Below are 15,992 nucleotides of genomic sequence, written 5' to 3'. Positions count from 1 at the left end.
GGCGTTGTACCTTCAAATGCCAGGGGATTAGAAAAGCTGCATCTCACCTGTTTTCTTCATGTGCCAGCTCGTTGTGCCGCTTGTTGGCCGGCAGGCGCAGCAGCTACAGCTGGAGAAGCCTCGACTCCCCCATTCCCACAGTCAGAGGCACACGCTGGGCACGACCACCATCATTCTCTGGTGCCTGCTGCTGCTGCTCTGGCCCCGCTGCGCGGGGACCGGTGTTTCATCTCAGCTCTTTGCAGGGCTGAGCGTCGCACTTCGCAACGAGATGTACGGGAAATAGCACGCTCTAACCTTAAAAGAACAAACGACGACAGAAATTGACAGATTAGTAAATACAACTAACACCTGTAGGCAGCACGTGCTTCCCAAAGCTTTATGGCAACAGCAAATAAGACAAACAGAAAAGATTAAAGGTGAGAGGATTCAGGAGCCAAAAGCGATCTGGCTTTTCTCAAGCAGAGCTCAGAAAGTCAGTGTAGTGTCAAACTGGTCACTAGATGTGCTTGTTAGTCCCATAGTTATACAGAATAGAGTAACTTCAGATGCAATTAGCGTATTTTACTGTCCTTATGTAAAGCCGAATAATTTCCTATTATCAGAATACCTTATACAAGCTAATGAAATTTTATGTTCCTGACAATACAAGAACAGTTCTCCAGTGAGAGCATGTACCAGTGGCAGAAAATCAGAGTTCAGCCCGGAATTCCCATGTACGGACACCAAAACATTCCTCAAATATTTATCATTGAATTTTGCGACAATTTTCTTCTGTAGTCAGTTCCTTACCTGCCTGTGAAGCGACATTATTTTTCATTTAGATTTCTTTTCTCCCCATTTATTTTTCTCCCATGCTCTTCTCTCTCACTATCATTATTCCCACATTTTGTGTTAAAGCAACACATGGATCCCGTAGGTCACGTCTGTACACTAGCAGTCATTTCCTTGGCGTAGTAGGTGTTTGCAAGTGAAATCACTTGCGTCTATTGCTTTGGAGTGGGTTCCCTGAACCTCTGTCATTCCCACGCCACATCCGAGGGCCAAGGTCACGGCCTGGGAGATGTTTCCAGCCTACGGTTCCCCGTAGCCACATCCTGCACTGTGTCTCTGACCCAAGAGGTTCTCCAGCATCGCTGTCACCTACGGACTCACAGTACCTTATTTTGCACAGTACTTCTGCTTTGCTCACTGGGTAGTTGGGGCTCAGGGGGACGGCCCTTAAAGGAAGTCCCTGACGCTGAGTGCTCCACCCTCCAGTTCTAGCTGAGCGAAAACATCTTCCTAACCTCTCTGTCTCTCCGTCTGGGGCACAGCGGTACCCCACTTCTTGCCTCACTCCACAGCCCCGGCAGCGCAGGGCCTCGGGACAGCCAAGCCATGCCGGACAGGGCTCACTCAGTCTGTACTCCCCCACAAGGCGAGGGACACGAAGCACAGCGCAAGCTCCCTGTGCCCTCCCTCCAGCTTTCCTGCTCTCTTTCCTCTCACTTTTGGGAGGAGGGGTGCCCAGAGGCTGGTGCATCGGGTGGGCATGCACAGGTGCACACGAACGTCCTCGGGGCAGGGGAGGACGGGAACATCCTCGGGGCAGCAGGTCCCCCGTCAAGTCAGGATCGCCAGGCTCCCGCTAATAAGCATAAGGAACGGCTGAAATCAAATGGCGCTCACCAGAACAACGCCACCTCCTTCTTCACCAGTCCAAGTCCCACCAGACTCCTTGCTGGTATGGAGGCTTTGGTGCAGCTGTGCCCAGACAAGAGGAGAACGGGCATGGCGCTTGTCGAACTGCCTCAGCTCCTCACAGAGGAAAAGCTTTCTACTAAAATGCCAGCTACGATGCCACCCTATCCTGCTGACCCAGGCTGGGGCTTTCACACTGTGAATCTGCTGCTGTGACATTACTGGGGCAAAACGCCCATTTCCCTGAGCAGAGGAAATCTCGATTTCCCATCTTTATTATGGGCAAGACAAGCGCTGCAGGAAGGTGTGTAATCAAGGGGCTTCACCGTGTGTGATATAGCAGACCAGCCTCTGCTAGCTAGCGCCCTTCCCTAGACCTGCAGAGCGGCCGCCGAGGCCATGCTTTCCTGTGCAAGCCACTGCACGCCCCCCTGAGCCAAGGCAAGGAGCAGAAGACGTCCGCAGGTCACTGAGGTTAAAGCAGCCAGGAGGAGCCCGAGGCGGAGAGCGATGGTCACACAGACTAGATCCATACGTTTCATCTCAGGTGTCTTCAAAATCTCGCACAGCTCTAGAGAGGTGCCCGGATCCGGGGAGATTTCTAGTAAAGGGGTCCGGTCCCTTGGCGCAGAGCTTTCCAAAGCCTTTCGGACCGCCTAGCACAAGGACGGCCGTGGGCAAGAGCCCTGGAGGTTTCCAGGGAAGACCTATAAACAGTTCTGGATCTTCTCTGGTACGGACCAAAGGAACATGGATTCTTCAAACTGTACTTTAAAAATCAACTTACAGCACTAAAAAAAAAAAAAAATGATGGTAACGCTAGATGCTAATCTTCATGTCAATTAGGTCACTCTATGCCTGGAGCTCATTTGCCTTGCAAATACTCTATTGTTACATGCTGGGTCCCTCCCTACTCACTTAAATGACTAACTCCACCCCAAAAAAGAAGAACTTTTGCTGAAACTGCTGGAGGGGAGACAGATCCTGCCCCTGAAACCATGGGGCCTGTCAGCTACTCATCAGAGACCTATGACTTGGTGAGTCAGGCCTGGCTTTGCTTGTTTGAGAGGATAACGGGGAGAGCAGGTAGAGCTAGGGTGGACTGAAAGACCTCATTTCTGTCTGTCCGTCTTCTCACCCTCCTGTTGGCAGAGGGAGAGCTTGGTTGATTTCTTACGCCGGCGCAAGCAGCCCTCACATCCCGTAAGTCCGGACTTGACCGATGAGGGGACTGCAAGCGGCAGCGCTGTGCTTGCAGAGAGCCAGCGTAACGGGGCTGCAGCCGTTGTGATCCAAGGGTGCCAGGTATTACCTCGGGGACAGCTGCCTACCTACTGGGACCTCGCGCGCAGACATTCTGGCGAGCGCTGAGCCCGAGCGCCATGCTTGCGCAGACAGGGACCGAGACCACAGTCGCTGCCAAAGGGCCAGGTGGCTCACCGGGAGAGCCACGCTGCTGTAGCCCCGTCCCACGCTGCCAGGCTGTCCCAGTCTCTGTTCCCTGCTGCCCTGCTCTCTGCGCAGCCATTGACGCAGCGTGGGCGTAAAACACTCGTTCTGAGTCGGGCGCTTTTTGCACCAGCCTTCAGTGGTATAAATGACTGTGCACACAGCGTGCAAAGCCCTGGAAATCTCATCTAGTATCTTCACACAACAGGCAACAGGAATACCCAAGCAAACCCAATGCTATCTCTCCGTGTGTGAAAACCCTTGGTGCGACTATACACGCTCCTACCTCTGCTTGCCTTCTCCACGAACAGGCTGCCGTAGGCTCTGCTGAAAGGGGAATATGTGGTGTATTTACAAGAGGGGAATTTTAAAGAGGGGAAGATAAATTGCAAGTACTTCTTCTAATAGGGAGTGATGACACTGTGTATTCTGCCCCATAGTTCTCTCCCCTGTGTTTTCAAGTGAAAGACAGCAGCTGCACCTTTTAGAGTATCTTGTGCTATCCAAGGGGAAGTCCACAGCAGCGCTATCATTAGCCTGGTTTTCAAATGTTGCAGCTCAGAATTTATTTTTTAATACAGTAGCTCTCTGCAGCAGACCTCAGTTTTTGTTTAGTTTCTCTAAAGAGAGAAATGCTGGATTTAATTTTTACCAATTTTTCTGTCCCTCCTTTGTCCTATACACCAGGGAAGAGAGAGGAGATGTGGGGGGCAAGCCCTACTCTCCTTATTTTTTCTGATTCATCCAGTATAAAAATCCTTTGCATATGGTGGTCGTTTCCTTTAGAGCTTTTTTGCAGAAGACACTTCTCTCCCTGACCTCTGCTGAAGTTCAGTGGCAGCGCTAATGCTGGCTGCGAGGTTAAAACCAAACTCAAACCTTTTTCATCTCCATACTGGTTTGTTCCTCCAGCTGAACTCTCCATTGGAAATCTGTCCCCCCACCAGAAAACCAGCAAAGTCGAAGCGTGCCGGCCGCCTGCCCGCAGTGCGTCACGCGCTATAAGCAAGCGGCTGCTTGTGGCAAAACTGCGTCGTTTTTAACACAGGGGGATTAAGGAGCGCTGGGATTTGTTCTTTGTACACAATACTTTCCAGAACCTTAGCTTAGCGATTTTACCTCTGCCGTGAATTGTCGTAAGTTATAAAGGAGACCTCGTGTGAGGGGGGAAACTCAGCTAACTTCGGGCGCGAGCGTCTACAGTCAGGTGCCGCAGCAAGAACAGTTTTATACCTTTTCTCAGACTTCCCGCAGTCGGGAGTTTGTGGCACATGTTTCCCACCTCTGCCTCCTGGGAGCTTCCCAGGTTTGGCTCCTTTCCTGGAACAGGCCACAGATCTCACACGAGCAATGCCACATTTGCTGTGGTGGTACCATATGTTGCTTTACTTATACTCGGCGCTTGTAGCAGCAACCTACCCACAGAGATTTGCAAAAAAGACCTCAACGGTGTCCTGTCAAAGCGGTCACACAAACCTTGCCTTGTGCGCTCACCAGAGAGGATCGCTTGACTGATTGAGCAAATGTGAAAGGGAGAATGATGAGAACATTTGCACCGAAAGGGCATTTATCTCAGTATCGCCCAGTGAGTGCAGCGAGGACCTCACCTAAACTTTGATACTGTACAGGACCATTCGTCTCCATAACCTTGTGGTAAAGTCACATGCCCAAAACAATAACCCCATTTCTGCGTAGCAAGAAAGCTTTGCCCACTTCACCTTCCTCAGCTGCAAGACTAGAGAAACAAAACCACAGTTGCACAAAGACCACCGAGATCCCCACCGGGTCGCTGAGGTGCTGCAGGCCACTTCTCATTGTAATGGGACCAACGTGACTCAAGAGGTGTAAAGGCATCTGCGCTACAGTAACGTGGCATTTCCACAGGCTTTGCTCTTATTCGTGGGTTTCCCTAGTTCAGCACCCGGAGAGGGGATGAGCAGAAGCTCTGTCAGTAACTTGCACTGATGTGGGCAATTTCAGTTTTAAGGCTTTGGGAATGAAACATGCTTCTCCCAGCCCTGGCAAGGGCTAGAAGGGAATGACTTGCATGGAAAATCCCTAGCAGTGCACAGGCTGCTTCTCTTCTGCAGCCAAATATTTTGATCGCTGGCAGTTGTGGGGAACTGAGAAAAGCAGCTGACACGCAGAGACTGGAATAACTCTGAGGTGTGAGTTAGAGGGGAAGAGGGATCCCTGAACAAAAAGCACACAGGAACAGGCTTCCCAGGCATGCGCTTGACTGCTCAGTTACAGAAAAAGGCACCACTTTATTGCCCACCTCCAAATCTGGCTGCAATCGTATTGCAGGAGACCTGTACAAAGGTCCCCCTGCGCACGCACTCCCATCCCAGATCAGGCAGCCACACGCTTCCAGTCCTAGAAATGGGAATCGCAGCAGAGCCCCCAACAGCCCCAGCTTGTCTCGTTCAGGGCACCTCCTGCAGCTCCGGTCCCTGCCCTTCCTGTCTCAGCCCGGACTCTGACCTTTCATCCTCTTTTATTTGTCTCCAACTCATCTCTGTCCGCTTCCACCCACACTCGCTGCTCTGCTCGGAGATGCACATGAGAGGACGCCTCAGACACAGCTCAGCATACGCTTCCCCTGCCCGCGGCAAGTGGCTTCCAGTAAGAGCCCTACCTGCTGTCTTATCAGCAATCAGATGGTGCCTGATAGCGGCACTCAGCCTCCGCACCTCCGGCTCCGAATGCAAGGTGATGCTGGAAACTGTTCAGCAGCCAAAGCCATTGAAGACCGTGCACGGCCTGCCCATCCGCCATCATCAGTGGCACTGGCGTGGCTCCAGGCAGCGCTCTGATGCTCAGGCCAGCAAACCCAGCCATTTCCCATCATTTCCTTTTTGCCTTTAAAGCTGGAACCTTCCAGCCTCTCCCCAGTGAAGTTACCCATTCTAAAACATGTTCTCTTTGGGATTTTCAGCACAGTCACCCGCACGTCCTGAGCAGCCTGGTTCGGTCGCTGTACCAAATTGCAAAGGTGTTTGGTTTGGTTTTTTTTCTGGGGAGATTCAAGGATCTGGCCCTGACCAACACATCACAGGTTTCTCTGTGTGTTGGTAACTCTTGACACAGGGTCCATGTACGGACTAGGCAGGAAATAATTTTCAAACCAGGGAGAAGGCAAACTGGGAGGGATTTCTAAAGGCTTTTGTCTTTAGCAGCAATCTCCAGTCTCCAGAACCATACCCTAAACCGGAAAAATAATTGTTCTCTGGAAATACAAATGCTCCCCACCAAAGGCTTACCCCAGCCCCACCATTAAGTTAGGGGAAGATAGTCACGTGCATTTGAGGTTTTGGGCAGGGAGGAGGACTCTCGGCCCCTGAGAGGACCAGCTCTCGCCCGTTTTGGGGGGAAGCACTGTGGCATCACACCACAGTGGCAGCACCACTGGATGCAGAGCCAGTGGGGAACAGGACTGTGACGAGACCAAGAGTAGCTTGGTCAGACCAAAGTCTGCCTGGCTTGACAGTCTTTCTAGCGGTAGCCAAAGGTAGAGGCTCTGGGAAGAGGGCAAGAACCGGGCAAGCTTATTCCACACTTTCCCCAAGGGCTCGCTCACCCTCCTGCCATCCACTGCTCGGGGACTGCCTGAGCCAGCTGCCTGCTCCGCACGTTCGGTAACGCTCCGTAGACTTCTTCCCCATCAACACGCCTGGGCTCCCCTTGGAGCCATGCAGATGGTTTCAGCAGCACAGCAGTTGGGGATGCGCGCTGCCACTGCGATGTCACCTCTTTATCCCAGACAGTCGCGTGCAGAAGCACCCAGCGCGTCACCCAGGGAAGGCTGCCTGAGAGAGAGGAAACATAGATCACCCTTCTCTAGCTAGGCACAATGCAGGGCTCGAGTCTGGTCACCGTCATTTGGCTTAGCAGCACGAGGGAGAGCAAAAACCCCCCAAATCAGCTCTAAAACTGATCAAAGCAGGGCTAGTATTTTTAGATGGGAACTTTGGCTGACGAGGGAAGGAGCAGCAGGTGCAAACGGCTACAGCTGGCAGTGAAAGGTATGAAAGCAGCGAGCAGAGACTTCCGCTGTGGTTGGCACTGAAGTCTCGGCGCCGGTCTCCAGAGAGGGTGTGGGTGGGGGAGCTCAGGGTAACTGCTGCCGAGCTCTTCCCAGTTGTCACTAATTTCTCAGCTTGCCGAAAGCCTCCTGTGCCGCTCTCTTTTTCTGCCCGTCTGCATCCGAGCCCTTTGCTTTTGTGAACGCCCAGCTCCTGCAAGGTGCCTGAGGCCAGCCAGAGCGTGCCCCCCATCCGGGGGGCTCGTCCCAAGCACGACTGCAGCTTTCTGGCACTCGGAACTTGTGCGCAGTCTCAGCCCAAATACAGGCTGCTCACCTGGCAAGGAGCTCCAGCAGGCCAAGTGCGAATCACATCTGCAGCGGCTCTATCGCACTTTCCTTACTGGGTATCAGCCCGGGGTCCGAGTGGCGTTTTCAGATTCCCTTTCCTGCTCTGGCTGCCATTAATTCAGAACCGCAAGGTTTACCAACAGAACAGATTTCTCTCTCCTGCATCCATCCCCATAGCTATAGCACCACGGTGCCTCAGAGGCGTTCCTCCAGTTATGTTTGAACAGTTGCCCCATGCTTTTCTCTGAGCATGTGGAAAGCGATCCGAAGCACGGCTGCTACTGTCCCCACCTCGCCTTGCTCTGCCCCAGGCAGCTCTGAGGTCTCCGAGGAGGAGGCAGAAGGGGACAGGATCGGTGCGCATAACTTGAGGCAGACGTGTGCTCTGCGGTGAATCCTACCACCTTCGTACCTGACAGCAGACAGCAGGCAGGACAGGGACAGTCAGTGTCAGAAACGGATGGAAAGATCGGGAAAGCTGGTAGAGGAGGGTTCCGTGCCGTGTGAGGAAGCAAAAGCCACTAGCAGGTAACTCAGCAAGAAACAGAAGATGAAACTGGTCATCCGTCTGGACACCAGAACATCCCCAAATATGCTAGTTAACAATTACAGACTGAGCAGCCCTTGCTGTCAGAGATCGGGACAACGCTCTCCACGTGGTGTTGGTCCACCTCCCGGGACCTGGCATCAGAGTCATCATGCTGCAGACAGGCAGCACCTCCTCCTGACACAGGCAGGCCGCGGGGATGCTCCGCTCCAGGTCTGCCAGGTGCAGCTGAGGGACTGGGTTCTCATGTTCAGAAACTCCCCTCCAATAACCAGACTCTCTCTGTTCCCCAGAGCCAGGTGGAGCTGAGTGGTTACTACGAAGCCGAGAACACCACCCCTTCTTTGGAGGGCTACTTTTGCTTCAACCCAGCCTCATCCGTGGTCGGCAACCAGACAGACCCCTTCAGAAAGGTCTTCATGCCCCTCATTTATCTGCTGATGTTTGTGTTGGGGACTGTGGGCAATGCCCTGGTCCTGGTCATTTTAGAGAGGTTCAAGCGCTCTCGCACTACCACGGAAAACTTCCTCTTCCACCTCACCCTGGCCAACCTGGCACTGTTGCTCACCTTCCCCTTCAGCGTGGTGGAGAGCTTGGCCGGGTGGGTATTCGGGAAGTTCCTCTGCAAGATCCTCAGTGCTGTCCACAAGATCAATTTCTACTGCAGTAGCATGCTGCTGGGGTGCATCGCGGTGGACCGCTACCTGGCCATCGTCTATGCAATCCACACCTACCGCAAACGCAGAGCTCGCTCCATCCACCTCACCTGCATGGCTGTGTGGCTCTGCTCGCTGCTTTTGACCTTGCCCGATCTCATCTTCATGGAAGTCTGGACAGATGACAGCAACCGCAGCATTTGCTATTTTCCAGAGGTTGGGATTGACGGCAACAACGTCTGGCTGGCGACCCGCTTCCTCTACCACACTGTGGGCTTCTTTGTGCCCCTGCTGGTCATGTGTTACTGCTACACAGCCATCGTCCGGGCTCTGTGTCAGTCCCAGCGCCTGCAGAGGCAAAAAGCTGTCCGCGTGGCCATCCTGGTCACAGGCGTCTTCCTGCTCTGCTGGAGCCCGTACCACATCGTCATCTTCCTGAACACGCTTACTAAGCTAGAAGCCTTCACCAAGAACTGCCTCCTGGAAGACCAGCTGGACACGGCCATCATGGTGACAGAGGCCATCGGCTTCACTCACTGCTGCCTCAACCCCATCCTCTATGCCTTCATTGGAGTCAAGTTCCGTAACGACTTCTTCCGGATCCTGCAGGAGCTTGGCTGCATAAGCCAGGAGACCCTGCAGGAGATCCTGGAGGTGACGAGGAAGGGCAGCGGGATTGAGTCTGACAACACCACCTCTATCTCCACTTTCTAGCTGGGAAAGGCTGCCTGCAGGGCAGAACCGGCCTGGGGCTTGCCTTCTTAGTGGCACACGTGCTGTGGCCTCAGTCCCAAGTTTCACAAGCGTCCCCACCACTTTCCTTACGCCTCAGGAAACTGAAGTCTGGTAGCTACCAAACACCCAGATCTCACCAGATACCTTCCCTGGCTCTTTCTGGTTCTCACAGCTGTAGTAATCCGTCTGGCAGCTGTTGGCGAGCGCTGGCTGTCCGACGGTCACTCTGGCAGGGCCGGATGAACCCGAGTGGGTTGAACCTGACGTTTCCACCTCTCCCACGAAAAACTGACTGCAGGCATCCTGTGTACAGAGCCGAGCATGAGACTGGGGTGCCGGGAGCAAGGAAAAAAGCACAGCCGAGTAACCGTGGAGTTGTGTCAGTGAGCAAGGACTGAGGACCAAAGCTAAGCAGGTCTCCGTTCACCGGCTCAGGTTGGTAGAGTCATGCCCGACAGAAGCAGCAGGACTCAATGGCCACAGCAGCTTGAATGAGAGATGCAGGTAGGACCGGCGGGGGGTGCAGAGCTCACTCCAGTAGCGTGGGCACACAGTGCTGGGTGGTCTCTGGCTGCGATATTGCTCCTCCTGCTGCGTGACGTCCCCCTGGCCAGCCACGGCACATTGATTTTTCCCAGCTCGGCTTGCGCCAGGAGGTCCTGCCATGGACTCAGAGATTTGACTGTCGCAGATTCCTATCCTGACATCAACTGCATCCTTTCCTGCTCACTTAATCTGTTTTACTGCTGTTAAGACTTCCAGTGAGTGACTGCTGAACTGAATGCCTGACTATGCAAAAGCTTTCCTTTAAGGAAGAAAGCTGCCTGGGGAGATGGCTTCTATCTTGTGACTGAGCACAGGGGAGATGAACCACACAGCTTTGTGAGGCTGAAGGTGTAACTTTTTTTTTTTTGCAGCTAGTTGTACGGCACTTTGTGGGTGCCAAGAGCAAGGAGACCCATTGCCCCAGAGTAAGGAAAAGAGCTTGTTTGCATAATTTCTATTTGTTTTTAGCAGGCTGAGAGGGAACATAGCGTTTTGCTATGCAGTGTGCTTTCTGACATTTTTGCTCCACCTGCATCTACGGGGCTTTCAGAGGTTTGGTGCATCCAGGTTTATACAGAACAAACCTGGGCGCTGATCTTGCCCTGAACCACGAGTATCCAGCAACTGCTCAGATCAGGGCTGCTTGGCAAAAATTTGGTCCAAAATAAGAGCAGCCGCTTTCACCATCATTAATAATTGCACCGCAAGCTGGCATGCGGGGTAGCCCTAACAGACTCGTGCAGCCTGCTGCTTCCTAGTCAGTCTTGTCACAGTATAACGTCGCAGCGCATACACAGCGTTGCTCCATGACGTTTCTCTTGCAAGCTAAGCAGCGCTGTAGCCTGAACTGTATGAGAGCCATAAGTACCAACTGTCACGCGAGCACGACCCTAATCACGAGCGCACTTTAAAATCCGCTCTACCATTCACCTCGCTTTTTAAGCAAAGTTGGAACAACGTCAGTTCTCCTGCTGCAGCAGGAATCTTGTGCTAAACTCACTTCTGAAGTTCAACCCGCTAACAAAGGGCTCCGTTGCAGCTGAACTTCACCGTACCCAAGGGCCCCGCTAAAAAGACCAGTCGTTACAGAAGGGGTCACATTACACCAGTCCACCTCAGGCAGAGATCTCAATAGCTCATTCTCAAATTGTGACTCAAGGAGAAAACTCCCCAGGCATAAAGCTTTTTATACAAAGAGCAGTCCACCATTTCCTGCAGTGCTGCATCTTCAAAGCTGAAACCTGCAGGTAATGGCGACCGTGGTTGTCCAAGCACATACGTGCAGCAGAGGAAGAGCAGCTCTCTAACACCTGGCCATCGCTATCTCCACGGTTGTACTGGTGAGGAACCCTGCTGCAGACGCATTGTAAACACCTCCCCAGTCCCAGTTCTGGTGGGAACTGTGTGTCTACACAAAAAAGTTACTGAAGAAATGAACAGTCAGACTGTAAAATTCATAGAGCATTCACAAGGTGAAAAGAAAATCTGCACGCAAAATAAGGGTGAACAGATTACACATCTATTGTTACTATAGTTTTTAGTACTGGTATGTCGGTAAACTTTTAGAAAGTTTTGACGTGAGCTGTTAAATAAACAGTTAAATAAAATACCGCCTTCTCATGTATAGCACTTACAAGCAGCCGTCTGCAGTTATGTCACTTTTGCAAGAGAAACGCATCAGAGGGTGCTAAGAGGGTTGATGGCACCTTTCTGACAAGCGTTGCTGTTCACACATGGAGACCACAGGGCTCCTAAGAGCAGCTTGCTCAGATTTCCCTTCACCAGTGCCACAGAAGGCTCTGCTGTGTTCAGAGTCAGTCCAGACCTATGTTAGCTCCCCGCTTCACAGAGCCTCTTCCACCGACTGCAGCACCTCCTGCCGCAGTTTTACAGCAGCTGCTAACCTGAGCGGAAAGCTGCCCTCGCACCCGCGTTCGGCTCAGCCGACCTGGGGAAGGCTTGGCTCGGAGCTGGCAGACCCTTCCCCAAAGAGCGGACATTGCTCCTCCCGCAGCTGACTGCGGCCAGCCTGCTGAATGGCGATGAGAAGAAAGCAAGAGGAACTCTCCTTCACCGCAGAGGAAGCTGGGCTTTCCACTCAGCAAAATCCTCCCCGACTCCCCGATGTTTGCATGGCCGTCACATGCCTTGGCACAGAGCGGGCTTCCCCGCTAAGCGCTCACGCTGCCAGAGCTGCCCCTGGACACTGCAGCCCTCAGTCAGACCTTCAGGCTGCCCCGGGGAGCTCTGCTCGGCCCCCAGCCCACCGCTACCGAGTGAGGCAGACGGGCTCTGCTCCTGCCAGGAAAGGGGACTAAGTGCCGAGGGGACCTCCGAGGCGGCTGCTGCAGGGAGCGGGGAGGTGGCGCCCAGGCAAGGCCACGTCACTACCATCCACAGCGCATACTCGTGCGACCCCGGCCCCGGGCTCTGCTCTGCAAAAAGGGCTGGAGCAGACAACTCAGAGAAAGCCCTAGTCTCTACTGAAGGCAACCCCAAAGAAGGGGACACAAAGAACCCCACAACAGCACGCTGCTCTGCATGTCCTACGGGGTGACCAAGTCTCCCAGGAGACAGAGCTGGGGTGTTTCAGCAGAGCATCCTGCTACACACGCGCAGCAATCACAGGGCCGTGGCAGGCAGCGGAGCGTGCACCAACGAGCAGCAGTCAGAGAATGCATGAATGAGCGTGTGCCTGGGAGCGCTGCAGAGAAGGGGCTCTCCCCACGCCCTCGCACCCCTCCTAGCAGCTTTAGCACCCCCCTCCCCGCTGTGACTCACGCACAGTTTCATTTTCCTTATCAAAAAGACGACCTGCTTCCTCACCCCGATCTCCCAAAACCAAGCAGATGCTCAAGCACTTCAGCATCTGTACTGCTGCCTGCCGTGTCGTCCTTATTTTGAGCACAGGTGGCTCTGGACATATGACACCACAGCCACCAAGACCTGTGAGCTTGGGCCTTGGGCAGCATGCCACGTGCGCCGCCCCAGCTCTGTGCACAGACGGCAGCACGATCCCTTTCTCTCTCTGAGCCCCCAGAACCGGCCTCTCGCCCTGCTGCCGTCACAGCGTGCTCCGCATTTGCCCCGGCTCCCCACGAGCATGCAGCAGCTATGGCACACACGAGCTTTGCCAGGCCACGAGATGCACAGAACAAGGGGGAACCGTGGGGCTCCAGGCACCAGTGGACAGCTTGAGCAGCAAGTCCCTGCTGTAGGCCACCTCTCCACTCTGCAGTCCTGCCAAGGACTTGAGGTGTCCAAGGTGGCCCTGCCTGGTGCCCCCCCCCCAGCCCCACACATGCCCCTCCACCTACCTGGGAGGACTGTCCTGTCCCATGTCCTGCGAAGGCAGCTCCCCAGTCCCAGCCCAGCTTCCACTGCCTTGGGGCAGGGGCGCATGCAGGTCTACGCCAAGGGCAGGTGTCCCAGCTCCCTCAAGGAGCTCACAGCCATCTCACGAAGGGCAGCAGCTTCTCTTTGGACAGGGGCACACAGCAACCGCCTCGAAGTCGCAGGAGATGGGACTGGGACCTGCAGCACTGGAAGCCGCACTCGCAGCTCAGCTGGCGGGCCCCTCTCCCTCACCTACCCCTGCCTGGGCACCTGCAGCTCTCCTGCCAGGCACGAGTGGCTGGGAGCAGATGTGCTCAGGAACCGCCACAGAGGCAGGGACTGGCAGCAGGCAGGAGGGGAAAACGAGGCTGTTAGCCTCGTGACAGTTACTTGCTTGCAAGCGGCTAGAAAAGATGGTCCATTTCAAACTGCGGGAGCTAGAGGATGGGCTGGCATGGCAGAGGGTGGGAAAGAACAGCCAGCACAGCCTGGACTTGGGCAGCAAAATCCATCCTACGGTAACGAACCACTGCGAGCTGCGTGGCTCGTTCAATGTCGGGGAGCCAGCACGCAAGTGTCCGAGGAGGGCCAAGTCGCCCACCCTGCACAGAGCGCGGCAGGCGCTGAACAGCTGACCCCGCTCCCAGAGGGGGCTGCCCCCATTTCACAGGAAGAGAACTGCAACTGCAGCCAAGCCTCAGCGTACCTTAGGCACAGATGACTCGTGCAACCCTGAAGAGCTCCTCTCCTCTCTACCAGAGCCCCCACCTGACGTAAGGTATTTATAGTGGGGCCAGCTGAGCGCCTCTGATCAGCCCCAGCCGGCCGCAGGTGATGCTGGCTGAGCTCCCGGAGGCTGGGCTGAGCACACCTGCTTGCAGCCCAGCAGAAAACCCCGCAGCCCACTGAAGACAGGCACAGGGTCAGGTTTTGAAATTTGTCTTTTTAATAAAAAGGCACCTATAAAACAGGTCAATACATTACAGGCAGCACAGATACCCAAAAACAAGCCTAAAAATTGTTTCAAATAAAAACCAATAAGATGTCTTCACATATTGTATTTATATATTTATATTTATATATATATTTATATAATGGTACAAAATGACTGGGGAAGTTTCTCCATGGGATGACAGAGAACAGGTCAGTCACCATTACCTCAATGTGAAAGCTAATTCCGGGCGTGTGATTATCTGATGTACTGAAAGATGCGGTTTCCCAGCGTTCGCTTTTTTGGAGCTGGAAAAACATGGCGAAGTCATGGCTAAAACATGGGCAAACCTTTTACTGTGATTAGGTGGAGTCAGTACACAGAACTCAAGCTGAGAAGCCGAGCAATAAACTACAAGACACGAGACTAGACACAGCTCACGGCAGTGGGCAACTGGCCGATGGCAAACCCTGCCCAGGTCTAACAAGGACTGGCTGTTATTGAGCTTCCAGAGAAGCTCCTGCCATATTGCTGTTCACGGACACGGCTGGGCGCGGCGCCCGGGGCAGTGGGGTGTTAGGCAGCACTTCTCCCCGTTGCTCAGCCATTACGGTGGTAGGGACGGGGCTGGCTCCAGGGCGGTGGGATTTTGCGGAAGAGTGCCGACTGCTGCTCCAAAGTCCCCAGCTCTGACCTAGCGTCAGGATTTCCCTTTTGTATCCAGGGCTGCTGAGTCAAAAGGCTTTACTTACTCATTTGTCACCGAAGGACAGGTCTTCTTCCTGCCGCCCGGCAGAAATAGCATTGCGCTGCCCTGTCCCTGCGAGCAGGCTCTGGCTGACATAGGGACGATGCGCTGCCGACAGAGCGAGGACCACAAGCCCCAGGCAACTTCTCAGTTGGGCTGGGCAAAAGGGACAACAGGGAAGGTATGGACACATGGAGATCTCAACCGGGCTAAAACAACAGCTGTCTACAGACAAACAAAAAAACTTCTGTATAGAAAATATTATGGCTTCAAATTAACCGAGACTAGCTGGTGGGTGATGAGCAAGGTTTGGGGCTGGCATTGGTATTTGGATGTTTATGAAAAACTACCAGCAGCCAACACCCTGAAGTGCAGCCAAGAGAAGCTGCAGCCTTTCAGGCAAGTCAAGCTTAGAAAGAGCTACATCTGTTTGAGCCACATCCTCCCACATGAAACACACACTCTGAAAGGATGGAGAATCCAACCAGCTAACACGCCAGGTCCAAAGCACGCTGCGTTTGCCTGGGCTGAAGATTATTCCTCTGCTCCAACTGCCAAGGCAGGGACAAGCACTTCCTGGGATCGTCCCCATTTTGCCATCTTCAAAAACACTGCTCGCTCACATCGTGCACAACAAAACCACACAAAGCACGAGACCAGAGCGAAATCCTTCCTCGAATCCAGACCCATGCTTCCCACCCAGTACTGCTCACTACAAAACGCCCCAAGGCTTCCAGGTATTCCTAACTGGACTTTGTGGCTCCATCTTCTCACAGATCGGATCAAGACGACAGCCGCTGGGCTGACGTTTCAGCACCCGCCAGCCTTTCCGAACAGCTTGCAACATGATAAAAAGCGTTGCTGTTCGCTCGCTACTTGACAATCTCCCTTTCCAAAAGCCCTCTCCTCCCTGCAGTAGCAAGTAAGGAACGGTGAGCTCTGTTACAAGAGAGGTAGTATGCTAAGTCTGGCTGCGCAGAGAGAAT

At 53.7% G+C, this 15,992-nt stretch overlaps 1 protein-coding gene across 1 annotated transcript; it reads left to right on the top strand.

Annotated features, from left to right (window-relative positions):
- The first annotated feature begins 2,631 nt into the window (after positions 1-2,631).
- On the top strand, positions 2,632-10,169 carry CXCR5 (C-X-C motif chemokine receptor 5). The gene is made up of 2 exons (XM_082330620.1): positions 2,632-2,720; positions 8,348-10,169. The coding sequence occupies exons 1-2, from the start codon at positions 2,682-2,684 to the stop codon at positions 9,422-9,424; spliced, it is 1,116 nt and encodes a 371-aa protein (XP_082186746.1). The 5' UTR covers positions 2,632-2,681; the 3' UTR covers positions 9,425-10,169.
- The last annotated feature ends 5,823 nt before the right edge of the window (positions 10,170-15,992 follow it).

Source organism: Platalea leucorodia, assembly GCF_965183815.1.
Source record: "Platalea leucorodia genome assembly, chromosome: 20".
NCBI classification, from domain to species: Eukaryota; Metazoa; Chordata; class Aves; order Pelecaniformes; family Threskiornithidae; genus Platalea; species Platalea leucorodia.
The sequence above is the reverse complement of the archived record's forward strand: the minus strand, read 5'-3'. Positions and strand labels throughout refer to the sequence as shown.

Bases quoted from the DNA above. Each gene is read 5' to 3' on its own strand.
- CXCR5 (XM_082330620.1), top strand. From the start codon at position 2,682: ATGGGGCCTGTCAGCTACTCATCAGAGACCTATGACTTG. The intron at 2,721-8,347 runs GTGAGTCAGGCC...TCTGTTCCCCAG, and splicing joins CATCAGAGACCTATGACTTG to AGCCAGGTGGAGCTGAGTGG.